Raw genomic sequence first — 27,271 nt, forward strand, 5'->3', positions numbered from 1 at the left:
CACCTTGTAACCAGCATTCTACCACCACCAGGGAGCGCATCTGTTGGCGTTCCAAGGGATCCCAGCACTGCATATTAGCAGGCCTCGCATGCTGTGCCGGCACTCTGGAGTCAGAATAAACAGACTAAGGTCACACTTACTCAAGTCTACATTGCTTTATTTGAGACATAATCAGAGGGGACCTCAGGAGGAAGCTGAGATTGATCATCCATTCGGCACTTCTGGCTGAAAACTCTTCAGCCTTGTCTTTTGCACACGTGCTGGACTCTGCAGCATCATCATGGAGCCTCCTCCTCCCATTAGTTGTTTAATTGTCCACCATCATTCGTGATTGGATGTGGCAGGTCTGCAGAGTTTTGATCTGATCCATTGGCTGTGGGATCACTTAGCTATCTATAGCATACTGCTTCCGCTTTTTAGCATGCATGTATATTCCTGTCTTATAGCTTCACCAGGTTGGCACCTCATTTTCAGGTACACCTGCTGCTGCTCTGGCATTCTCTTCTACACTCCTCATTTAAACAGGTTTGGTCACCTGACTTGATGGTAATGGTAGAGTGATGTTGCAGATTGTGATGGAATACAATCCTGCTGCTGCTGATGGTCCACAGTGCTTCATGGGTGCCCTGTTATGAGTTGCTAGATCTGTTTTTAATCTACCCCATTTAGCACGGTGGTAGTGCCACACAACATGATGGAGGGTGTCAAAGAAACATAGAAAATAGGTGCAGGAGTCGAGCCTGCACCGCCATTCAATAAGATCATGGCTGATCATTTCTTCAGTACCCCTTGAAGTCCTTAACCGTAAGGGCCATATCTAACTCCCTCTTGAGTATATCCAGTGAACTGGCATCAATAACTCTCTGTGGCAGGGAATTCCACAGGTTAACAACTCTCTGAGTGAAGAAGTTTCTCCTCATCTCAGTCCTAAATGGCCTACCCCTTATCCTAAGACTATGTCCCCTGGTTCTGGACTGCCCCAACATCGGGAACATTCTTCCCGCATCTATCCTGTCCAGTCCTGTCAGAATCTTATACGTTTCTATGAGATCCCCTCTCATCCTTCTAAACACCAGTGAATAAAGGCCCAGTTGATCCAATCTCTCCTCATATGACAGCCCAGCCATCCCTGGATGTCCTCAGTGTGAAGACCGGACTTTATCTCCACAAGGTTGTGCGGTGATTACTCCTACCAATGCTGTTGTGGCAGGTTTTTCCCTCGTGTGTTTCTCTCACCATGTGCCACAACGTCCAGTCTGACAGTTTTGTTCAACAAGACTCGGTCAGTGGTGGTACTACCAAGCCAGTCTTAGTGATGGGCATTTAGGTCACCCACCCAGGGTACATTCTGTGCTTTTGCTACCCTCTGTGCTTCTTCGAAGTAGTGTTCAACATGGAGGAATACTGATTCATCAGCTGAGAGAGGGTGATAGGTAGTAATCAGCTGGAGATTTATTTGACCATGTTTGACCTGATGCCATGAGACGTCACGGCGTCCAGAGTCAATGGCCAGGACTCCCAGAGCCACTCCCTACCAACTGTATACCACTGTGCCGCCACCACTAGTAGGTCTGCCTGCCGGTGGGACAGGACATATCCAGGGGATGATGTTGGAGGAGTGTGGGACATTGGCTGATGGGTAGGATTCTGTGAGTTACTTGACTAGTTTGGCACAGATGTTAGTGAGGAGGACTTTACAAGGTCAACTGGGCTGGGTGCGTGTTTGTCGTGTCTGAATCCAATGCCTAGATCGAACTGAATGGTCCGTCAGGTTTTATTCTTGTTATACATCTTTGCAGTGGTTTGATACAACTGAGCTGAACTGTTTTTTTTTTAAAACGCTGAATTCAAACTCACAAATTGCCATGGTGGGATTTGAACTCGTGTTTCCGGATTATTAGTCCAGGCCTCGGTATTATTCGTCCAGTAACATAACCAGTACAGAAAACGTATCGGATAAGGGCCCAATATGAAAGTAGGCCCACTGCATACGTAAACCATGGGGTCAAACATCTGTTTCAAGCCCTTTTGGCAAATTGGTCTGCGAACGATTGCAACATGCACTGTACATGCTGCGGTAAATTTCTTCAGGCGCTCTGCAGCCAAACCAGCATCCTCAAGGAGATTACTGGAGGCTGCCACCAAAAAAGTTTCAAGTTTTTTTTAAACGTATCTTATTGTGTAATCAGGAGGAGCAGGATTGTTCATCCTGGCTCAACATTAAAACCAGGGGCTGCTGCCAGCCGACCCACTTCTCCCAATTGCCTCCTCGCTAACTCTTCGGAAGCTGATGTTGCTGCCCCACCACCGCGATCGGCGAGCTGCCTCTGTGGCCGCGAATGGCGTCCGCAGCTCACTATCCTAATGAGGCAAAGGGACCAGTACGCCATGATCCTGCTGCCAACTTCACAAGGCAGGTGCTGCACCAGGTTCACATCCAAATATGGGCATGATCCAATTTCTAGACCAGCTTAGCTACTCACCTGAAAAATTTCCCAAATCGTTGGAGCTTGAGTGCTTATGCATGACAACAGAACCAGATGGAATGCTTCAAGAGATACATAAGGAAATGAGGATAGAAATGAGGCGCTTTGTGGTTGAAACTTTTCATACATCAGCTAATACATGAAAGTGACAAATCATAGATTATGTTTTAAGTTTAGAAAGTCAGAAACATGAGTTTGACAATTATGGGCTTGTTCGCGTGTCATCTACAGTAGGAATAATAAATGTCTATTATAAAAGGAACCAATTCAAGCACACCCAGAACAAAAATCATTTTACCCACATTTATAAAAGGCAGTTCAAATTGAAATTATTTGACAATATTACAGAATAGCTGAATAAGGATAATGTGCCAGATGCTACATTTCTACAACTTCAAAAGCCAATTGAGCTGATGTTGCAAAAGGGCCTTAGGATACAAGCAAAACAGGAAGAGACAGCAAGCCGGCTAGCAAAGGGACTAAGTCGTAGAAAACAAAGAATTGCAATAGTTCTTGCTAGACATGTTCCAGCTGCAGACCTCTGCTTCTGATAGAGGGATGTAGAGAATGGTTTTCTGAAAGGGTAGAACTGAAGGGCATGATTATAAACTGAGAAAGCTATGAGTGAGTTTGACATCGGGGGTAGATCATGCTTAAACTCACCAACTTATGGAAAAACATGCCAGCAGTGCAGTCATTATGAAATGCTGAAGCACTCAAACAAAACAAAAAATGGAAGAATCGATGTTGAGACAGGAACATTTCTTTAAAAAAAAGTTATATTGGATCCTAAAAAGGATGTGGATTTATGGGGTGAGCTAGATCGTCTGAATGGATTCTTCTCATTTCTGGGCTCTTATGTTGTTGTTGACTTTTATTGCAAATTCTACACTTTCTTTTTTTGGAAGTAGTGAGTATTCTATATAACGAGTTATTATTTTAAATAGCTCAAAGATTTTAAATATGCTCACATTTAAATGCAAATCAACATACCTGAAAAACGTGACAAAGAATTGGACCAGATCCATAAAGCTACTGTGTTGTGAAAAGGAAATCTGTGGAAGAGACATCATAAATATAAAAATTATTACACCTTAAAGACAATGAATGGGGCTCAACTAAAATCTAATCTAAATTTAGTAACATTTCCAGAATCATTCGATCATGAGTTGAGCAATCAAAATTTTTTTTTTTTGCACATAGGATCACTAATATTCAACAAAACTGCAGCACGACATATTGTAATTTTGATGAACATATTTCTTTAAGTCCAGAACCATAACTACCAATTTCACAATCTTCACTGCTATCAAAGGGACATCCTGAAATAGATGACTTGCCATAATTAGCCAACAGCTTAAGAGGATGTGTTTGCTGTGTATATTGGTGCAATCACAAATGGTACAAAAATGGATATACTTCACTGTCAATCTGAGAATCAATGTAAAGAAAAATTACATTTATGAATTTTTAGATGTGCTGTTGCGAACATATAATAAAAACAAAAGTATTGGAACCCTGAACTTTGCGATTTCAACAGATTAGAATCTTCCCCTGGCAGTGAAGCCTCCTTCACATTCCAGTGAAGATACAGCTGCTGACAGCTTCCTCTCAAACAGAAGTGTAATCACTGCCTCCACTGAAATGCTGCAACATAACTATAGTAAGTAGCTCTGTTATTTCGTACTGATTCTCTTACAAAGCAATTCCTCTGCAATGTTTTGCACAGAAATGCCAAATAAATTTGGTGTGAGGCCATGCTATTATGACCATCTGGCAAATAAAGCGACAATAACAGAACTCCATTGTTTACAAGCAGCAGGCCCATCTCATTTCTAGCCTACGAACAATTTGGTTGCTATACTGAAGACTAGCCAATCTACTCCCACTAATGATGCTCATGTGAGAAAATAAAATCTGCTGATATATTAGAAATGTTTATTTTTCAGGTGAAAATAATTTATAATGCACTATAGTACTAAGTCATACAAGACAGAGATGATTCTAGGATCTGGGGCAGCTGTAGGAACACTAAAATATGCCTCAGTGCCCTGAGTTAGGGAGTGGAAAATTTTGTTAGAATTTCCATTCCAGATTGTTATCCAATGACATTGGTGTGCATAGACATGGACAGGATCAGACTCATCTGTGATGCCCACCAATGAATAACTGTACTAACACTTAACTTGTTCAGCTTATATACGAGAATTGTCACTTACATGAAGTACTGTAGAGTACATGAAGTACATGGAGGGTTTCCAGTGTCCATGGAACAGTACACCAGCACCTTCGCTAAGGGATGGGTGGGGGATGGGGAGGAATAGGAATGACTTTATGATTTACTTAAATCATATCATTTTATTGGGGGGGAAGGGAAATATAAGACCCCACGTGAATGTAACAGTCATCTTCACTTACTGATTTGTATTAATACATTCCCTACTTGCATTTGCCACAAAGGAAAGAAGAAAGAAAGAAAGCAGTATGCTTTTTCCAAGCTACTCTTTCTGGTTTGACTGCCTTTCAAAATTGATCTGCTCACATCATCTGGGGTTTTGATTGGTTGGCTATTCTCTGCTCTCCAAATTATTAAGAATCTTACAATTTTGGGTATACTTCCTTTAACTTTTCTTTCCCAAAATGTACTAATTCATATGTTTCTGCATTGGAACTGCATTTGTCACCAATACGCCCATTCCACGAACTTGCATTCTTTGATAATTTACCACATCCTGATTTAGTATCATCAGACAACTTTAATATTAATCCTTTTCTGCCTATATGCAAATTGGGAGTTTAACTGGAAAACCAAAACACAGGCACTAGCACAGATCCCTGGGGCACACCACTCCCCACAAAGCTGAAGAAACATCCATTTCCTATCTCTCCATGTGGCTATTTCCTGCCTCAGACTTCATAACAAGTCTCTTATATGGTATCCTACACTTTCTGAAAAGTCATACATTCATCAACCAGATTCATTTCATCTATATATTCGTATTTTCTCAAAAAATTCAATTACATTAGTTAACCACAACTTGCCCTTTACAAATCCATGCTGATGCCCCGATTAGCCCGTGCTGTAAGTGTTCATTGATTTCATCTCATCTCACGGGAGTCTGGCCGTTTGCGCACAATTGAGCTTAAATGAAGTAAACATGAGCTTTGGACATCTAGTTATGCTTACAATGTCAACCAGTGTTCCCTCCAAGCTGCACGGCCATACAGTAATGGGAAAGGTCTTGTGTAGGCCACTCACTGACTTTCCCATTGTAAATACCGCGCATGCTCGGAAATGCGAAGGGACCGCGCACTAAAATAAACAGGCTATGCAGAACAAAGCGCAGCTTACAGAGAACAGTGATGTTCATGACGATAAAATGGATGCCACAAAGGTTTTACTGTTATTTATCGCATTTACAACAGGTACTGGTTACAGTGGGAACGGCACATTTTGCTTGAGCCAAACTAGATACAGGTGCAACTAGATTTGGATGGATAGCATGAGCATTGGAAAAGACGCGAAAACTACGTGTGAATCTCCAGCGTACTTACAATATAGTTCATGGCACTGAGGATTTAAACAAACACTTTCAACTATTAAACATATCTGGATGAAAGTGAACATCCACAAACATCATGCAGCCTAGTGACACTGAAACAGCAATGTGCGGTACAGTGGAATAATAATGGCATACTGCAACAATAAATTGAAGTCAATACAAAAGCAAAATACTGCAGATGCTGGAAATCTGAAGTAAAGTACTTTATTTAAAATATATTGAAATTAATTGAAATTAAAAAAATATATTTTAAGAGCAACATGAGAAGAATTGAGAAGCATTTTTAGTAGGCAATTTTAAATTTACATTTATGCATCACTTCTTAATCAAACTGTGTGCCTATATAATAGCTGCACAAAGAACAATTATTCTGTTACATGCAGGCTGTCAAAATTATTTCTGTCAAAATGGCAGAAAATGATTACAATAATCCCTCAATAAAATAACACAACTTTGTCATACTGCATATGGTTTACAACTTTCTCGCCCATATAGGAACTGGATTAGACACCCTCTTCATAGCATGCTCTGCACTATAATTTTGTTGTGCAGTTCCCAAATGGAGTATTACAAAGAGTGCACCTACTGCAATCAATATTCATACAACCTTGCCGAACTGAAAAGAAAAACATATTTACTAAGAAAAATCGTGAATCAGTTGTTTTGAGCACTGGGCAATTTTTCATTAGCACAAACACACTGTAAAGTGCCTGCAATACTGCAAGGCACATATGTTGAATAAAATGAGTGTGTTCTCAAGGGGATATGAAGCTTTTTGGGTGGGATGAGGCTATTCTTCTTTGCCAATAAAAGGCAGAATGCAAGTGATCCTTTCTGCCAACAGCTCAAATGACCATGCATTCATTTTTCTGCTAAAACTGCAACCAAAGGGCACGTCAAAGATTTCAAGAACAGAAAGAGATCAAGACATTCTGACAGCTCCCTCCAGATATGCTTCCTTCAGAGATCATCCTTCTCGAGAAGGTGATGAACATGAAAGCATTTGTGAATTCCAACAGATTTGCTTCTCTCCCCCAACCCTATGTGTTAATTAGCAACTGCACATTCCTGAATTTTTTGTAACAATGGCATTGTCGGTTGTAAAGCTATTTCTTATATCTAGAATACCTCAACTGCTTGGAAATCATTCCGTTATAATGATGGCTTGTTATGGAAATCTTACTAATATTTGTAATACTTGTATCATCTTCCAATTCACCATTGCACTAAGGAGCATAAGTTGAAAAATTCTCAGCTATTGAAAAGCAACACAGTGGAAGGATGCAATTCTGCACCCTTGTTTCTTCAGTCAGTTCTGGATGAAGAAACTAGAGGGTAGACATTTAGATTGGCAAAGTTCACATACAAATGAGATATGCCCACACATTGGGCCCAATTTTCCCCAAAGCTGTCTTTTGGCATACTTGAAGAGTTATGCCTGTTTTTTTGGGGCCCAACTACGCCAAAAAAAAAAATCATCCAACTTTCCCTGTTTGAATTGTTGATTTTGGCGCTGCCTAGCCTGTCCTTTAGCTTTGGGGGTGGAGCCAAGATCTGCGCCAAAAAGATCGGGTTGCCAGGGTAACGAAGGACACACTGTGGGCCGAGGCTGGAAAGTGAAACATACAACACATTCTGGCCAGCTCACAGCAACCTACACAAGCACCTTGCAGCAGCATTCCGTCATTAAATTATTGAAGTGTTTATGCCAAAAGTCTATCCCTTGCCTCCCCCACCAGGTTCACAGTGTCGCTCCTAACCTTGGCCAAAAGGCTTACCTCCGCTCTCCTCCCGGTACCAGTTGCCGCTGCTAGCACTGGCTGAAGGGCTTCCCCCTCCCAATGCCGGTTGTCGCTAGTAGCCCTCGCCGAAGGGCCTCCCTCCCCTCGATGCCAGATTCCGCTGCTAGCCCTGGCCAAAGGACCTCGTTCTTCCCGATGCCGGTTGCTGTTCTTAACCCTGGTTGAAAGGCTTCCCTGTCCTGCTGGTCGGTCTGTTGGTGCCCCTAACCTTGGTCGAAAGGTCACCCAACCACCCCCCCCCCCGGCTGCTGCTGTCCGGGCCATGGAACTGCATCTACTGCGTTGATTTTGTTAACTGCCCAGTTTTTCCAGAGTGGTCACATATGCCGTCCTAAGAAAAATTGGAGTAAATCGGAGCTGGCCAAACTTCCTTAAATGGCCAGAATTAGCGTGGGTGGCAGGTTATGTCCCCAATGAGGTAAAAAAATATCGTAGCCTAAAAGAATCCTTCCTAAGTGAATTACGCTAGTGCAGAAACTTTGGGGAAATTTGGAGATTTTAATTTACTCCAAACAAAAGTGCAGGACAAAAAAACGGCGCAGATAATTGGGGTAAATTGAACCCTACATTTCTGTGTGTATTGTTTTTGCATAGGCACCTGTTGAAGTAATAGATTTAACATCGGTGTTAAAATAGCACATGAATGTTGAATCTTCTCATCCTCTCTGATTTCAACCTCCATCTCAACTCACCTTGCTCTCTGAGTTCACTGCACTCCTGTCCTCCTTTAATCTCTCCCCTCACATAAACTTTCCGAACCCTACTCAAAGCCAATCCCCTCAACCGTGCATTCTCATGTGGCTTCTCTATTCCAACTGTCTCACAGACAAGGCCATCTCTAATAGCTTCCTTGTATCCCTCATCACTCACTGCACGCCCCCCCCCCCCCACCCTTTGCAACCCTACTTTGTTATGCTTCTGTCCCTGGAAAAATCTCTCTCCAAGTCATTTACAGTGGCACATTCAAATTCCCAACTGTCTAGCCTTTGGCCTGCCATTTGACACATCATCATCGGTAGTCCCTTGAATCGAGGATGACTTGCTTCCACGCCAAAAAGTTCACAGGTATTTCAATGAAGGACCTAAAATTCCAGGTCCCAAACTAAACCTTGAAGGGTGGAAAATGCCTGCGCGTGGATTTTTTTAACGTGGGGTGGCCGTTGCACACCAGCCAACACACGGGCTTGACAGAGCTAGGTCTTGATCCAGTGACAAGTATTAACCAAGACGATTGGAGACCAGCTCTGCTGCATGGGCTTAGTGCACACACACATATCGCAGTGTGGGCTGGTCTGTGCTGCCCCTGGACGCTCGCCTCTCCTGGGCCCCGATCACATCCCTCTACGATCTCTCGCCGCTCCTTCGCCCCGACCTCGCGCTCCTGCTGTACCTGCCCAATCACCAGCCTGGATCTTGGTGACGTCCCTCTTGACAGCCGTCAGCTCTCCTGCTCCAGCACGTGCTGCTCCCTGGAGTGGTATGCTGCCACGCTGCTCCTTCCGCTCCCCAGCCTGCGCCAATGGTGCTCGCAGGCCGAGGGCTGTTCAGCCTGCTATGTATTGTATTGTGAGATGTAAATTTGTACAGAATCAAAAATTGTAATAGTGTTGCAGTATTTAACTCATTGCTACTTAAAGCAGCAAAACAAAATGCTCCAGGGATCTTTGGTATCCTTTTCCCCCAAAGTCTTCTAAGTGTCAGTATGGCTGAGTGGTAACACCCTAAACTCTAAATAGGAAGGTCGCGGTATCTGGACTGGAATACTTAGTCTAGACCATACGCGGAGAGTGGAAGGATTTGCCACAATACATCTGTTCAATCACACTCTCACTTCTATCTTTGATGGTCTTGTCCCCTTAACTCTCTCCCTCCCACCCTGGCCATTGTCCTGAGTATGGCCCCTATATTCACTCCCTTAAGTCCAAGGGATATAGCCCCAGATCTGGTTGGACAACATTAAGCACTATTGGGCCCCGCTTTCCTCTGCTAAAACTATTTACGACTCCAGGATCATCCTGGAATATAAAGACAGCCCCGGTTTCTTTTCTCCACGACCAAAGGTGCTAGATAAATGCAAGTTGTTGATGTTCTTGTAGGAAAACATCCCAAGGAACCTTTTCCTATTATAACATTGTGGAAGTTGAAACCCAATAATCTGACATGAATATGTGTTTTATTCCTGGCATTATTAAACAAAGGAAAGTACTGAAGGCGTTAGAATTCAGACCCTCTCCAACACTAATGTTCACCATAAACATTAGCAGCCCCGTGCCTCTAATGAAGTTAAGTGAATGTGTGCAGTTAATTGTGATGGAGGGTGCTTTAGGGATAACAATCTATCCTTTTGTCACCGTGTTAAATTGCAAAGTACATTTTATCTTCTGTACATTCTGATCCCTCCGATAGGTAGAAAACAAAAATATTTTAAGCTAAGCTCTAAATCTAAATGTATTGAGAGATGTAAATTCGTACAGAATCAAAAATTGTAATCATTGTGCAGTATTTAACTCATTGATACTTAAACCAATAAAACAAAATGCTCCAGGGATCTTTGGTATCCTTTCCTCCCAAAGTCTTCGAGCTAAGTGTCAGTGTGGCTGCGTGGTAACACCCTAAACTCTAAATAGAAAGGTTGTGGTTTCTGGATCGGAATACATAGTCTAGATCAATTCAGCAGTGCTGCATCATTGCAAATGCCATCTTTCAGATGGTACTTTAAACCAAGGCCAGTATACGATGAAGATTAAAGTGTTCCCTCAGTGTTCTGGTCAGCATCCATCCCATTCAAACAGATTAATTGGCAATTGTCAAATTTATGGTTTGCGAGAGCTTGCTGTGCACAGATTTGCCACATTTGTCTACATAACAGATTTGTAAAAATAAGTGAAGCTTTAATACATATTGATGTAGTTTTGCTCAATTGTCTGTAATTCTGTAATAGTTAAATTGGAACAAAATCATATAACTTAATTTTTAATTGTGCCGTTTTGTCTCAAACCATTGTTTAAACAAAATCATTTTCTCATACCTTAATATTGTCAGAAATATGCCAAGACAGACACAAAGTAAAAGAGTATAGAAACAGGCATCTGGTACAAAGGTGATGATGTAGCTTTCATATCTGTATCAGTCCTTCCCAATATGCTCTGCACCACAAAAAAATAGCAGAAAGTAACCAGTTTTCACATACAAGAAAAACAGTTGACTATTGCTTAAATGCTAGTCTTTCGCATGGATTTGTATCTACTGCTGTGATCCTCACAATAGGCCAATCTGAGGAATGGACTGCAGATTTTGAGAGTCTGTGAACACCGGTTCTGATGCATGGATTAGTATTGAAAATATGCTCTGAAAAGTAATAACAAAGATGGTGCTTGTTGTTTTTCCTCCACAATTGGACACCCTAACTAACCACAGGATTGACAATTGAGACTGGGTTAGGTGTAAGCAGGGCAGATTGGAAGGCGACCCAATGCAGACTCAAAGCTGAAAGTCATTACAAAATGAATGCTAATTAGTCTGGTGCCACTCACAGATTTTTAATACTGTCTTTTGAAAATGTGTGCGGGGTGGGAGTGGGGTAGAAGGAAAAGGAAGAAAAGATGTTTAAAGGAAAAGATTGATCATTGCAAAAACAAAGGGAACACAGTAGTGGAGAAAATCATATAAGCATGGTGGTCCTGTTTCTGGAAACAAAATCACTTGGCAAAGAATTACACTGCCATTTTAAAATATTTTCGACTGAAGTAACACAAGCAAGCGCTATTTGTCAAAGTCGCTTTTGTACACATTACAATATTGTAATTATTTTAAGGATACTGTAATGTCAGCAATAGTTGGAAGTTCTTTAACACAAAAGCAATCATTGTCAAGTAAACCATTACAATCCATAAGTCTGACCTTTCCTATCATAAATAACAATGTCAGAATTTTCACAAGAAAGGACAGCAAGTAAATGAGCAACTAACCTCCAAAACAAACATTTTTAAAAGGAAGGTCAGCACTAAATTTCTCTTTCAATAAAATTCACTGAATTAAATAAAGCAGTCAAACACATTTCTGTAGAATTCTGTCCAAGTTATTGATTTTATGTTTTACACCTGTTTTTGGATTGCTAAAACAGAAGGAATTCTACAGATATCCAGCAAATTGACTGCCTGATCAGCAAGAGTCTCATCCATGGCTTTATTCAAACACATTCTTACATGGATGAACAAATGAGTTATATTTGAATTGTGATACTGAATTTTCACCATATTAACAAGGAAACCGAGAGGACTGGGTAACAGAGAGGGTTAACAAAGGGATCAAATCTAGTTTAATGAAATACATTTGGGCACTTTAAGCCCATTTAGTGGGCGTGGGCCCTCTCAAATGGGTTATACGGATGACTGGTGTGGAAAGTAGCAATTTAAAATGAAACAAGGCACATTGTTGGGACAGAATTCAGCACACTTGCTCCCTAAATGACCATTCTAGATCTGATCTGGGAGCTCTTTATGCTCCTGCTGAAAATGTAAAAATTGTTGCATTCCCCACCATTGGGTTGTCTATTAGGCACATTTTTGAAATAATCTTGTGAAGCAAAACTCCATGAGATATCCAACAAAAAAATAATTGCAATTGTAGGTATATTCAATACCCATAAGAGACAATGTTCAAGAATTACACAACAGAAACATTTGTATGAAGCAGATGGTGACTATTTCATTCTGATGCAAGGAAGCCCATGTCTGTGGCATGTGCATACAACAGTGACATACTTTAAATTAAAGCACTGTTTATGGTTATAAATGGTGTTTTCTACAGTGCACGGTTTTGTTTGAGGCGAGGAATGGGTTACAGACAGCTTAATTCAGTCACAACTGCACTCCAGGAGTCACTCCAAAGTGAAATATGCCTATTTTATTTTTAAACTCTATCTTTCGGTAGTTTAATTCAAATTGTGCAAGTGTAGTCACCACCTCAACACCCAGCATAACAAACGCGTGTGCCAAACTTATGGCAGAGACCAGTATGAATTGCAGTAACGATGAATGACACCATCATGCTCCATGTAGCAACAATACAATCTTCTATCATAATCGAGTGTAAAGTTATCCTTACTATTACAGTATCACACAATACTATGGCCCCAAGTTTCCACATGATTTGCTCCTGATTTTTTAGGAGCAACTGGTGTAGAACGGAGTATCTTAGAAATCGGAATTCTCCACATTTAGTTTGCTCCAGTTCTAGTCAGGTAGAACAGTTTCACTTTGGAACAGAATTTTTTTTCAAAAGGGGCGTGTCCGGCCACTTACGCCTGATTTCAAAGTTTCGTGAGTGAAAACTTACTCCAAACTAACTTAGAATGGAGTAAGTGAAGATTTTTGTACGCTCGAAAAAACCTCGTCTACACTTTAGAAAATCAGGCGTAGGTTACAAATTAGGCGTAGGGAACGAGGTGGGGGGGAGGGGGGGGAAGGGAAGTCATTAAATTCTACAATCAATCCTTAGTTATACTTATACAAATAAATCCAACTTGAATAAAAATTTAAAAGCAAAGAAAAGATTAAATAAACCATGTTCCTACCTGTGTGAAAGTGCTTCAGGCAGGCCTTTCATGTTGGAGACAGGCAGCGGTGTGGCGTCAGTGTCTCGACGGCAACGGCAGCAAGCTTCGAGCTGAGCTGCAGTGCTTGAGGCAGGCCTTCATTCTCTTCATGGCTGGCCGCGAAGAAGCAGCACCGGACGGACCCGAGGCTATTCGCCCATGAGATATCAGCGGCGTCAGTGGCTGGCCGGCAGCCGAAGAATCAGCGGACCGATGTGAGGCCATTCAGCCATGAGATAGCAGCGGCGTCAGTGGCTGGCCGGCAGCTGAAGAATCAACGCAGGACACACGCAACTCATTAAGGTTCTTGAGGCCATTCGGCCACGCTTTAGGGGCGGCGTCAGTGGCTGGCCGGCAGCCGAAGAATCAGCAGCGGACGGACGTGATGCCATTCGGCCATAGGATATCAGCGGCGTCAGTGACTGACCGGCAGCCGAAGAATCAGCGGACCGATGTGAGGCCATTCAGCCATGAGATAGCAGCGGCGTCAGTGGCTGGCCGGCAGCCGAAGAATCAACGCAGGACACACGCAACTCATTAAGGTTCTTGAGGCCATTCGGCCACGCTTTAGGGGCGGCGTCAGTGGCTGGCCGGCAGCCGAAGAATCAGCGGACCGATGTGAGGCCATTCAGCCATGAGATAGCAGCGGCATCAGTGGCTGGCCGGCAGCCGAAGAATCAACGCAGGACACACGCAACTCATTAAGGTTCTTGAGGCCATTCGGCCACGCTTTAGGGGCGGCGTCAGTGGCTGGCCGGCAGCCGAAGAATCAGCAGCGGACGGACGTGAGGCCATTCGGCCATAGGATATCAGCGGCGTCAGTGGCTGGCCGGCAGCCGAAGATACAGCAGCAGCCTTCGAGCTGTGAGGGAGACTGAGGCCATTTGGACAGGGAGAGGCAACCACATCGACAGTTTTATATTTAAATTTGCAGAATGGGTGCTGCATTGTCAACACCACGTATTATTGCAAAGTTGAATTGGCACTCTTATTTTTCCAAACACACAGTCCTTAATTTGCATGCACCAATGCAGCACCGGTTCTGCAAGTTTAGCAGTGAAAAGCTGAACTCACTGATTTCAGCAGGTGATTTATTCAGCAGTGCTGCTAAAAGCACTCCCTCACACACAGAAATATCAAAAAAAATTAAATTACAACCCTTTGCAGGGGTCCAAGAAACAAATCTTCACTTTTTCTGCAGTATTTTTAAAAATGGCCGAGTGCCAATGTTTGTGTGAGACTGCGCGTGCGCGCACGCTCCAACGCGCATGCGCAGGGTTGCCGGCATCACGAAGGCTAATTTAAATTGTACCCGCCCCCTGCTGCTTAGAAAATTGGCCCGAGTGTTAGGCTCCGCCCCCTGCTGCGAAGAGCGCGCCGCGCCAAGCAGACATCGAGCTCCAAAGAGCTCGAGAATATCGGACTTTTTTTTAGGCGCAGTTTTCGGCGCGAAAAACAGGCGCCCAGCTCGGAGGTGCGCCGTTTTCGCCGCGGCACGAAACTTGGGGCCAATAATACTAGTCAATCTCCTGTGATGTTGCTAATGGGTAATCTGGGGCATAGTTGTGCTGCTTAGCTGCAGAGATGAGGCCTGCGCTTAAAAATTGCTATCCTTTTAAAGTCACTGCTCAAGTATTTTCCGTGGTGAAGTGGGTTAAATGGGCAAATCCAGCTGTGTGTTGGTGCTCGTCAGCTCCCGAGATCAACTAGAGCACGAGTTCTCAATCGGGGGTTCTGCGGGAAGGGTTCAAGGGGTCTGCCAAAAATAAGCCGGAGATGATAGCAGGCAGAGTAATGTTGCTCCCTGCCGTTAATCCGGGGATTCCCAGCGGCAGATCAGTTTGCCTCTTGTGATGGGCGGCGTGAGTGATGGTAAGAAACGGGATCAGTCCCCTGGTTAAAGGGGTCGCGCTCTGTTACTGAGTGAATTCTGCTCTATTCAGGGCACGGCTCTGATAGCGCAGGTGTTCAGCTCTAATATTTTATATAACACAGGGAAGGACTTTAAAGTGCAACAGTAACGGTTTATAACTCAGCAGAGAGCGGGGCCAAGCTCTGCAGGGTGGAGATTAGTGTTGTCTGTCTGCTCGATGTTCACTCATCAGCCCAATTTTACCATCTGGGCTCTACAATGATTTACTTTCAGTTTCACGGGATGCCGTTTAGTTTGTTAAACTAGGACTGGCAGGAACACGGAGGACAGATTACTGTCAGCATCAGATCGCGGGGAATGTGCTGAACTGGGTCATAATACAGGGGATGCTCCGGGATATAAACCCCAGGGAAATGTACTGAATCGGGACATAATACAGGGGATGGTCTGGGATATAAACCCCAGGGGAATGTACTGAACCGGGTCATAATATATAGAATGGTCCGGGATATAAACCCCTGGGGAATGTACTGAACCAGGACATAATATATAGAATGGTCCGGGATATAAATCCCTGGGGAATGTACTGAATCGGGTCATAATACAGGGAATGGTCCGGGATACAACTAAAACAAAAATAATAAATGTGTGTTTTAACTATAAAATTAATTTTTATACAGAAAAAATACAGGCAAGGGGTCTCAGAAGCAAAAAGCTTGAGATTTCCTGAACGAGAGAACAACCATAGCTGCTTATACATTCATGGATCTTAGCAAGGCCTTAGTCAATTTTTTTTTACAGATGCATGATGGATTCATTTATACACATGAACCTCCCACCCGCCCCAAGTGCGATTCCACATAATGAGCCAGAGAATATACTGTTTGATAACAGCAAGGGGATATACTATTAACACACAATGTATTAACAGGGCCACTGATTTATGATGACTGGTTAAGTATAATAAAATTTTTATGAAACAGTCATTTGTGATTCTTCCGGTGCTCAACACTAAACTACAACAACAATATAGCGCCTGTAACATAGAAAAACGTCCCAAGGTGCTTCACAAGAGCGCAAACAAAAATTTACAGTGAGCCAAAGAAAGAGGCATTAGGACAGGCGACCAAAAGCTTGGTCAAAGACTTGGGGTAGATTTTACGGTCCCTTGCGCTCGGTTTTTCACCCCAGAGCGGTGGCAATGAGGTCTTCTGGTAAAGCGGTCAGACTCCAGCGCCTCACAGGGGTACTGCCCGAAAGAGCTGCGCCAGTGTGCAACACCCCTGATTACGACAGCAGCGCGCTTTTTGACTCCTGCCCGATCCTTGCGCCCCGCAGTGAATGCCTGTGAAATCGGGCAGTCCAACATGTACCGGCTGCAGAGAGACAAGTAATGCAGTCCTAAGGTAAGTGTGATTGTTCTTTCCTTTTTTTTTGCGATTCGTGGTGTGGCTATGTATTGGGAATGTTTTTGTGGGGTTTTTTCCCAGTTTTTCTATTTCTCCCCAGGCGTCTCTCAGAGCATTCCCGGTCCAGCTCTTTAGCTCGGGATTTTCGCTTGCTAACACCCTAAGAGAGGCGTACAACGCCTCCCTTAGTGCTGCGCCCCCTGACTCAGGGCCCAGCTGCCCAATTTTGATGACTGAGGCGCAAATTGTTCCCAGGGGCAAACTTTACTGCTCTGCCGCCATTACCACCCCAAAATCATCAATGCCGAAAATCCAATCCATAGGTTTAAGGAGGGTCTTAAAAGAAGAGATGGCAAGGTGCTGGGAGGAAATTCCAGAGCATACTTACTGTATTTAACAACTATTCACAAGATTCAAAATGCATGCTAGATGCACAATTATATAAAAAAAATTATTAAATGTCCCAAAGCATTGTTCAAATGTTATGTTGTTGCAGAGGTGGGAGGCGCACATTTTCAGTAAATGAATTTGGTGAAAAATTTTGAAAGGAGGCAGTAAAGTTTGGTTCCTGGCAAATAACTTGGTGGCGGGGGGGGGGGGGGGGTCAATTTTTGGTTCAGTGGTATGGAGTAGAAGCGATTGAAATTCATGAAGGCAGTGGGGTCATCAGAAGGAGCCCACAGGGTGACAACTGTACAGTTAATGAGACACTAGACTTAAGGAAGCCTGTAATATGTACTAACCCCAGGGCCCATTCCTGATGCTTCCTGATATCCATTGGGAAAGTTTTGAAAGTGTTTGCAACAGCAATCATCTGTCTCATGCAGGCATGAACTGCATAGTGGCTGATAATACAGATATTTTCTGTATCTGTCTGGAAGGGCCCAGAGGCAATGAGGTTCAGGGCTGCTGTGACCTATATAGCAACTGGCACTGTTCTACATGATGTAGTAGTTGATTGCAGGTCTTGTCGCAGGAACTGATACAACTCTGACGCTTCCCTAGAGAAACCATCACAGAAGTCATTCTTCAGCCAATTTGATTCACTCCATGCGACATCAAGGAACGATTGAGCGCACTAGATACAGCAAAGACTATGGGCCCCAGAAGCATCCCGGCTGTAGTGCTGAAAACTTCTACTCCTGAACTAACACGCCTGTAGCCAAACCGTTCCAGTACAGCTACAACACTGGCACCTACCCGACATTATGGAAAATTGCCCAGATATGTCCTGTCCATAAAAAACAGGACAAATCCAAATCCAGCCAATTAATGCCCCATCAGCCTACTCTCAATCATCAACAAAGTAATGGAAGATGTCATCGACTGTGCTATTAAGCGACATTTACTCACCAATTATCAGTTTGGATTCCGCCCGGACTGCTCGGCTCCAGAGCTCATCACAACCTGGGTTCAAATATGGACAAAAGGGCTGAATTCCAGAGTTAAGGGAAGAGTGACTGCCCTTGACTACATGTCAGTATTTGACTGAGTGTGGCATCAAGAAGCCCTAGTAAAATTGAAGTCAATGGGAATCAGGGGGAAAACTCTCCACTGGCTGGAGTCATACTTAACTGGACCAGCCACATAAATACTGTGGCTAGGTATTCTGCGGCAAATGACTACGTCCTGACTCCCCAAACCCTTTCCACCTTCTACAAAGCACAAGTTAGGAGTGCGATGGAATACTCTCCACTTTCTTGGATGAGTATAGCTCCAACAACACTCAAGAAGCTCGACACTTAACAGGACAAAGCAGCCTACTTGATTGGCACCCCCATCCAGCTTAAATATTCACTCCCTCCACTACCGGCGCACCGTGGCTGCCGTGTGCACCATCTACAAGATGCACTGCAGCAACTCACCAAGGCTTCTTTGACAGCACCTCCCAAACCCACGATCTCTACTACCTAGAAAGGACAAGGGCAGCAGGCGCATTGGAACACCATCACCTGCAAGTTCTCCTCCAAGTCACACACCATTCTTACTTGGAAATATATTGCCATTCTGTCATCGTTGCCGGGTCAAAATCCTGCAATCCCCTCCCTAACAGTACTGTGGCACCTCATGGACAGCAGTAGTTCAAGGCGGCGGCTCACCACCTTCTCAATGGTAGTTGGGGATGGTCAATAAATGCTGGCCTTGCCTGTGATGCCCACATCCCATGAATTAATTTTAAAAAGGACAGCCTCATAAGCACTGCTCCCCTAAGAACTGCAGGAAAGTTGTCCTGGGCCTAAATCCCTTTGGTCAGATAAGAATTCTTCTAAGCATACATCCTTCCACTTGCTCTACTCCCAGCTCCATCTCATGTTTTCATTCCTCCTGTTCCTGCTGACACGGTGGAATTGCCAGAAAAACTCTCATGAAGAAAAAAAAAAGTGTTGCTAAACGGCGCTTAAGAGTGAGATGGAAATCACCCACACTATCTGCCATACACGCGGCAGCAGGCTAAGTAAATGTGTACCACAATTACAGAAATACATTTCTGCATGTAAGCTGGGGGAGCAGTTATTGAATGCATTTTTGGAGAAAATACCAAGAAATATTAAAAATTTAGGAAAAGATGACACTAATTTGATTCTCTCTTTTACTAAATATCTGTGGCAAGGACTTAATGTTACGAGATATTTCTTTTAACAACTTGCATCTGTATAGTGCCTTCAATGTAGAAAAATGTCCAAGTTATTTCACAGATGGCCATCAGAGTGAAAGGGGGAGGTTGCAGGAGGTGAACAAAAGCATATTTGAAAAGATAGGTTGTAAGGAGGGTTTCAAAAACAAAATTGCAAGAGAATCGGATTTAGAGGGCATGTATATGAGATGTTTGAAGGCTCGGTCACCGAGGGTGGTGCAGAGGGTGCAGGCGTAGATGCAAGGCTGGAGGAGGTTGCAGAGATAGGACAGATCCACAGGTTTTAGGGCTATGGTCCTGGGGTGAGGGAACATAGGGACAGGAGTAGACCTGTATCACCAAAGATGTCTACACCTTAGATCACTGAAAAACTTGGGAATTCACAGCTTGAAGGGGAAGGCGATAAGAAAGCAGAAGCAGGATCACATGGATGAACTTCAACAATAATACATCCCTGTCTGGCGTAAAAATAAAATGGGGAAGGTGGCTCAACTGCGGCTAACAAGGGAAATTAGGGATTGTGTTAAATCCAAAGAAGAGGCATATAAATTGGCCAGAAAAAGCAGCAAACCTGAGGACTGGGAGAAATTTAGAATTCAGCAGAGGAGGACAAAGGGTTTAATTAGGAGGGGGAAAAGAGAGTATGAGAGTAAACTTGCAGGGAACATAAAAACTGACTGCAAAAGCTTCTATAGATATGTGAAGAGAAAAACATTAGTGCAGTCAGAATCAGGTGAATTTATAATGAGGAACAAAGAAATGGCAGACCAATTGAACAAATACTTTGGTTCTGTCTTCACTAAGGAAGACACAAATAACCTTTCGGAAATACTAGGGGATCGAGGGTCTAGTGAGAAGGAGGAACTGAAGGAAATCCTTATTAGTCAGGAAATTGTGTTAGGGAAATTGATGGGATTGAAGGCCGATAAATCCTAAGGGCCTGATAGTCTGCATTCCAGAGTACTTAAGGAAGTGGTCCCAGAAATAGTGGATGCATTGGTGGTCATTTTCTAACATTCTATAGACTCTGGATCAGTTCCTATGGATTGGAGGGTAGCTAATGTAACACCACTTTTTAAAAAAGGAGGGAGAGAGAAAACAGGGAATTATAGACCGGTTAGCCTGACATCGGTAGTGGGGAAAATGTTGGAATCAATTATTAAAGATGTAATAGCAGCACATTTGGAAAGCAGTGACAGGATCGGTCCAAGTCAGCATGGATTTATGAAAGGGAAATCATGCTTGACAAATCTTCAAGAATTTTTTGAGGATGTAACTAGTAGAGTAGACAAGGGATAACCAGTGGATGTGGTGTATTTGGACTTTCAAAAGGCTTTTTGACAAGATCCCACACAAGAGATTAGTGTGCAAGATTAAAGCACAAGGTATTGGGGTAATGTATTGACGTGGATAGAGAACTGTTGACAGACAGGAAACAAAGAGTAGGAATAAACGGGTCCTTTTCAGAATGGCAGGCAGTGACTAATGGGGTACCGCAAAGTTCAGTGCTGGGACCCCAGCTATTTACATTATACATTAATAATTTATACAAAGGAATTGAATGTAATATCTCCAAGTTTGCAGATGACACTAAGCTGGGTGGCAGTGTGAGCCATGAGGAGGATGCTAAGAGACTGCAGGGTGATTTGGACAGGTTAGGTAAGCGGGCAAATGCTTGGCAGATGCAGTATAATGTAGATAAATGTGAGGTTATCCACTTTGGTGACAAAAACAGGAAGGCAGATTATCTGAATGGTGACAGATTAGGAAAAGGGGAGATGCAACGAGACCTGGGTGTCATGGTACATCAGTCATTGAAAGTTGGCATGCAGGTAACAGCAGGCGGTGAAGGAGGCAAATGGCATGTTGGCCTTTATAGCGAGAGGATTTGAGTATAGGAGCAAGGAGGTCTTACTGCAGTTGTACAGGGCCTTGGTGAGGCCACACCTTGAATATTGTGTACAGTTTTGATCTCCTAATCAGAGGAAAGACATTCTTGCTATTGAGAGAGTGCAAGGAAGGTTCACCAGACTGATTCCCGGGATAGCAGGACTGACATATGAAGAAAGATTGGATCGACTAGGCTTATATTCACTGGAATTTAGAAGAATGAGAGGGGAACTCATAGAAACATATAAAATTCTGACGGGATTGGACAGGTTAGATGCAGGAAGAATGTGCCCGATGTTGGAGAAGTCCAGAACCAGGGGTCACAGTCTAAGGATAAGGGGTAAGCCATTGAGGACCAAGATGAGGAGAAACATCTTCAATCAGAAAATTGTGAACCTGTGGAATTCTCCGCCACAGAAAGTTGTTGAGGCCAGTTCGTTAAATATATTCAAAAGGAGTTAGATGTGGCCCTTACAGCTAAAGGGATCAAGGGGTATGGAGAGAAAGCAGGAATAGGGTTCTAAAGTTGCATGATCAGCCATGATCATATTGAATGGTGGTGCAGGCTTGAAGGGCCGAATGGCCTACTCCTGCAGCTATTTTCTCTGTTTCTATGTTTATTTTTAAATAGATTTCTCTGGGGCATACCACCTACATACAAAAGAAAAATTATCAGGATGACCTATGTTTATTACATGTTAATATAAGATCAGTCATGTGACCTATATGAACTACAGTTTTCATGGTAAACCCATTAAAAGCAAACACAAATTATGGAACTTATTATTTGTACATTCAAATCATTAAACATCAAGTAATTCTGCTTAATGAGGTTCACTCATTGTACAACATACTGTTAATGTCCTTGTATATCTGAAATTAAGCACTGTGTCAACACTTCCAGTAACGGTCTTTTTGCATTTCACTATTTCAAATTAAAGAGCATTAGTTTTGAAATAAGCCTCCTATCTGTCGATAGAATTCAAAATTAATAACCTTACTTTGTATTGCAAGACAGATGTAAAAGAACAAGGTCTAGAAATTGCATTGCGCCCCAATTGGGGCACAATCCCGGTGCAGTGCCAAATCAAAGCGGCAGTAAGACCATGGCAAATTGGTCCGCCAGCCTCATTTGTTTATTATTGGCGAGTTGTGGGCACCGCAGGAAGCTGGCCGGACACGCAAGGGGAGTAGATTCAGTTGCCTCGAATGTCAACCGAGGGCCTCAGCTGAGCCAATCGGGAGGAAGTTGAGTCGAACCTGACAGCAGCCCGCAGATTCAATGTCAAGCAGGGAGGGACACTCTTCCTCTGCCAAACTCCACAATAAGGCAAGTATCAAAGTTGAATCTTGCCGGTCTGGTGACAGCCTCCAGTGCTTCCTTTAAGGACTGCTGTTTGGCTAATAAGTGCCCGAAGAAACTGATTGCAGCACGCACAGTGCATATGCAGTCATCTGCAATCCAATTTTGAAAATAGACCTTCAAACAGGCGTCAAACCTTTTGCATTGCCCTACAGTGGAGCCTTCACTAATATGGACCTTTAGGTGTCCATTTTATGCCTGCAAAACATACACAACACAATCTAATTTCTGGATCCTAATCTATATTTTTTTATTCTCACAATGTCCTTATCTGCAGCATTTACTGAACAGAGGTGTTTTTACCTGTCCAAATTTTTTAATCTAGTTACTATTATGTTCCTACAAATAACAATATGGTAACACCTTCTCATTTTAGCTCTCAACCCTATAGTCTTGGTTTTGTTTCAGCTGAAGGAAGAAGCGAGTCGAGCAGGAGTAGGTCCAAAAAGATCAACAGGAAAGGCTGAAACAACAGGACAGAGAGGTTTGATACTGATTTTGTTGGAGGTTAGTATGAGTGATCATTTGACGAGGTAAAGACATGGACAGCACCAGCAGAATTGTGTGCATTTCTAGATTATTAAATTCCACTCAAACATACTGGAGAGCTCATGCTACAAGGTGAATTAGTAATATCTGTAGTCGAAAAAGCTATTAATGAGAACCAAATGTTCCTATTAATTTTTTTTGGTGTGCAGATTCTTTAACTGGCTGCGCAGCCCATTCAATTTTTCACGCATGTATGTTATTACCATTGTAACACCAGTGAGTAGCCTGCACGGGGCCTCCAGACCGTGCAACTCAATGGGAACGTTGCCAACAACTCATATTTGTAATATATTGAGCATACAGTTTAAACCAACACAACAATAATAAATAATAACTTTTATTTATATAGCACCTTTAATGTAGTAAAACATCCCAAGCAGTATTACAAGACAAATCTGATAAATTTGACACCGAGTCACAAAAGAAGAAATTACGGCAGATGACCAAAAGCTTGGTTAAAGAGGTAGGTTTTAAAGAGCGTCTTTAAAGGATGAAAGAAAGATAAAGAGGAGAGGTTTAGGGAGGGAGCTCTAGAGCTTAGGGACCAAACAGCTGAAGGCACGGCCATCGATGGTTGAGCAGTTATAATGAGGAATGTTGAAGAGGGCAGAATTTGAGGAGTGCAGACATCTTGTGGGGTTGTGAGGCTGAAAAAGATTAGAGATAGGGAGGGGGAAGACCATAGAGTGATTTGTAAACAAAGATGAGAATTTTGAAATTGAGGCATTGTTTAACCGGGAGCCAATGTAGGTCAGAAAGCACAGGGATGATGGGTGATCATGACTTGGTGTGAGTTAGGACACAGGTTGCTGAGTTTTGGATGACCTCAAGTTTATGTAGTGTAGAATGTGGGAGGCCAGCCAGGAGTGAGTTGGAGTAGTCAAGTCTAGAGGTAACAAAGGCATGAATGAGGGTTTCAGCAGCAGAAGAGCTGAGGCAGGGGCTGAGGCAGGCAATGGAAGTGGTGGTTTTAGTTATGCCGCGAATATGAGGTTGGAAACTCATTTCAGGGTCAAATGTGACACCCCCCCTAGGTTGTGAACAGTCTTGTTCACCCTCAGATTGATGCTAGGGAGAGGGATGGAGTCAGTGGTTAGGGAACACAGTTTGTGGCAAAGATAATGGCTTCAATCTTCCCAATATTTAATTGGAGAAAATTTTTGCTCATCCAGTACTGGATGTCGGTCAAGCAATCTGACAATTTAGATTCCAAGCAGGGGTCGAAAGAAGTGGTGGAGAGGTAGAGCTGGGTGTCGTCTGCGTACATGTGGAAACTGACTCCGTGTTTTCAGATGATATCGCCAAGGGACAGCATATAGATGAGAAATAAAAGGGATCCAACGACAGATCCTTGGAGGACACCAGAGGTAATGATGCAGGAGTGGGAAGAGAAGCCATTGCGGGAGATTTTCTGGCTACGATTAGAGCGATGAGAATGGAACCAGGCGAGTGCAGTCCCACCTAGCTGGATGATGGTGGAGAGGTGTTGGAGGAGGATGGAGTGGTCAACTGTGTCAAAAGCTGCAGACAGGTCTAGAAGGACAAGGAGGGATAGTTTATCTTTGTCACACTCACAAAGGGTGTCATTTGTGACTTTGATGAGAGCCGTTTCAGTACTGTTGCAGGGATGGAAACAAGATTGAATTCAGGGAAAGATGGTCATGGATTTGGGAGGCAGCAACACGTTCAAGGACTTTGGACAGGAAAGGGAGGTTGGAGATGGGGCAAAGCAAAGTGGGGTCAAGGGTTTTTTTTTAAAAAGGAGAGGTGTGATGACAGCAGATTTGAAGGAGAGGGGGACAGTACAATCTATTCAGCACTCTATTGACTTATGATGATGCATCTCATTGGCCCGGATTTTGAGGTCAGTGGCAAATGACCGGCGCTCGCCATTCATTACACCTGCCCACAGACTTTCTATGGACTTTTGCATTGGAACTTGCTGTGATCACACCCTCTACAGGGGATCTGGAACCTGTGTGAAAGAGGGCAAGCAATTGTGTATCTCCTTAACCAGATTGAAGAATGCTTACTGATGGCCCGCAGAGTCTGAATCAAGAAGTGTCAGTTAGAATATTTAATTCAGTGTAAAATCATTTACGGAAAGCAAAATGAGAGAGGTAAAGAAAGATGGGATTGAGAGAGAAAGAGGTAAGAGGCAAAGAATATTTTTTTAATTATTAAAATTTTTATTTTGTTTGAATTTCCAACAAATATCTTAGGGAATGAGGCCCCAACACCTGTAAATGTTAATTTTAAGTGCCAGACAGGTTGTTTGGCAGTAATTAAGACTTAATACACATTTAAAATTTCACTTGCAGTTGAATGGACAAGCATTAACTTTTTCTGATGTGTTTAGTGGGTATCTAGTTGGCAAGTGCAGCAACTTCATGCTTTCCATATGTTTCAATGCCAAGTCTCTCAGGGCAACTCGGACAACAAGTTCTTAATTTCCGGGTTTAACTGTGCATGTGCGGACGCAAGAAGTTGCTGTCCAATTTACTTTTTAATAAAGGTGAGCACTGACAGCCGCACCTTTATTTTTATCCTAAAATCTAGATCAATCTGTTTCTATGAAATACCTGGATTAAATAGAAAAAAAAACACTAAATAGACAAATGTTCCTGAACTTGCATCAGAGTTAGCATCTGATTAAAATGATACCCAATGTCTCCTTTCTACAGAATTGGTGGCAACACTAAATTTTATCATAACTGAACATTATTTTTTTGTGAAACTTCTGCATTCATGTTAGCAATTTTGCTGCAAAATCAACAATGTTATTTGTCAGTACTGGAAATTTATGGATCAATTCCTGAAAGATCATATTAAACATATTAATGGCCCCAAGTTTCCACATGATTTGCTCCTGATTTTTAGGAGCAACTGATGTAGAACGGAGTATCTTAGAAATCGGAAGTCTCGTCATTTAGTTTGCTCCAGTTCTAGTCAGTTAGAACAGTTTCACTTTGGAACAGAATTTTTTTTCAAAAGGGGGCGTGTCCGGCCACTTACGCCTGATTTCAAAGTTTCGTGAGTGAAAACTTACTCCAAACTAACTTAGAATGGAGTAAGTGAAGATTTTTGTACGCTCGAAGAAACCTTGTCTACACTTTAGAAAATCAGGCGTAGGTTACAAATCAGGTGTAGGGTACAAATCAGGTGTAGGGAATGGGGGGGGGGGGTGGTTTAAAGGGAAGTTTACAAACATTAAACACTTCAGTTTTACAAATAAAGAGCCATCATCAATAATAAATGATAAATACATCAATAAATCAATCAATAAATCAATTAAAAAAAGTTAGTAAGAAATAATTTTTTTTTTAAAAATCAATAAATAAAAAAATTTCTACTTACCAACTGCAGCACTGGGAGCCCTCTAACAGCGTGCTGGGATGCCCCCTTCAGTGTGTCTCTGTCAGTGTCTCTATCTCTCTGTCTGTCTGTGTGTCTCTCATTCTCTGTCTGTCAGTGTCTGTGTTTCTGACAGCGAGGGGAGGGGGAAGAGGGGGGTAGAGGGAGGGAAGGGGGAGAAGGGGGAGGGAAGGGGGAGAAGGGATGGGGAGAAGGGGGAGGGATGGGGGAGAAGGGGGAGGGATGGGGGAGAAAGGAGATTGGGGGGGGGAAAGGAGATTGGGGGGAAGGAGATTGGGGGGAAGGAGATTGGGGGGGAAGGAGATTGGGGGGGAAGGAGATTGGGGGGGAAGGAGATTGGGGGGGGAAGGAGATTGGGGGGGGAAGGAAGGAGATTGGGGGGGGGAAGGAGATTGGGGGGGGAAGGAGATTGGGGGGGGAAGGAAGGAGATTGGGGGGGGGAAGGAGATTGGGGGGGGAAGGAGATTGGGTGGGGGGAAGGAGATTGGGTGGGGGGAAGGAGATTGGGTGGGGTGGGGGAGGGAAGGAGAAGGGGGAGGGAGGCTGAACGGGCCGGGCCCCGAGACTTCGGGCAGGGCCCGTCCCCAGCACCAGATTTACAGGTAGGTGGCGTTGGGTCGGGTCGGGGGGGTGGTGGGTGGGAGGTCGGTTCGGTTCGGGTCGAGGGGAGGGAGAGGGAGGTCAGGTCGGGGGGAGGGAGGTCAGGTTGGATCCAGTCCGGGGGCGGGGG

The 27,271-nt window shown here is 43.4% G+C and overlaps 1 protein-coding gene across 2 annotated transcripts in view; it reads right to left on the reverse strand.

Annotated features, from left to right (window-relative positions):
* The window catches only part of atrnl1b (attractin-like 1b), a 1,062,984-nt gene that overhangs the window by 437,424 nt on the left and 598,289 nt on the right, over positions 1-27,271 (reverse strand). For both annotated transcript variants that reach the window (XM_070876576.1, XM_070876575.1), the window contains exon 25: positions 3,480-3,541. In XM_070876576.1, coding sequence (XP_070732677.1) covers positions 3,480-3,541 — 62 coding nt within the window. The remainder of the gene's footprint in view (positions 1-3,479; positions 3,542-27,271) is intronic.

Source organism: Pristiophorus japonicus, chromosome 3 (assembly GCF_044704955.1).
Source record: "Pristiophorus japonicus isolate sPriJap1 chromosome 3, sPriJap1.hap1, whole genome shotgun sequence".
NCBI classification, from domain to species: domain Eukaryota; kingdom Metazoa; phylum Chordata; class Chondrichthyes; family Pristiophoridae; genus Pristiophorus; species Pristiophorus japonicus.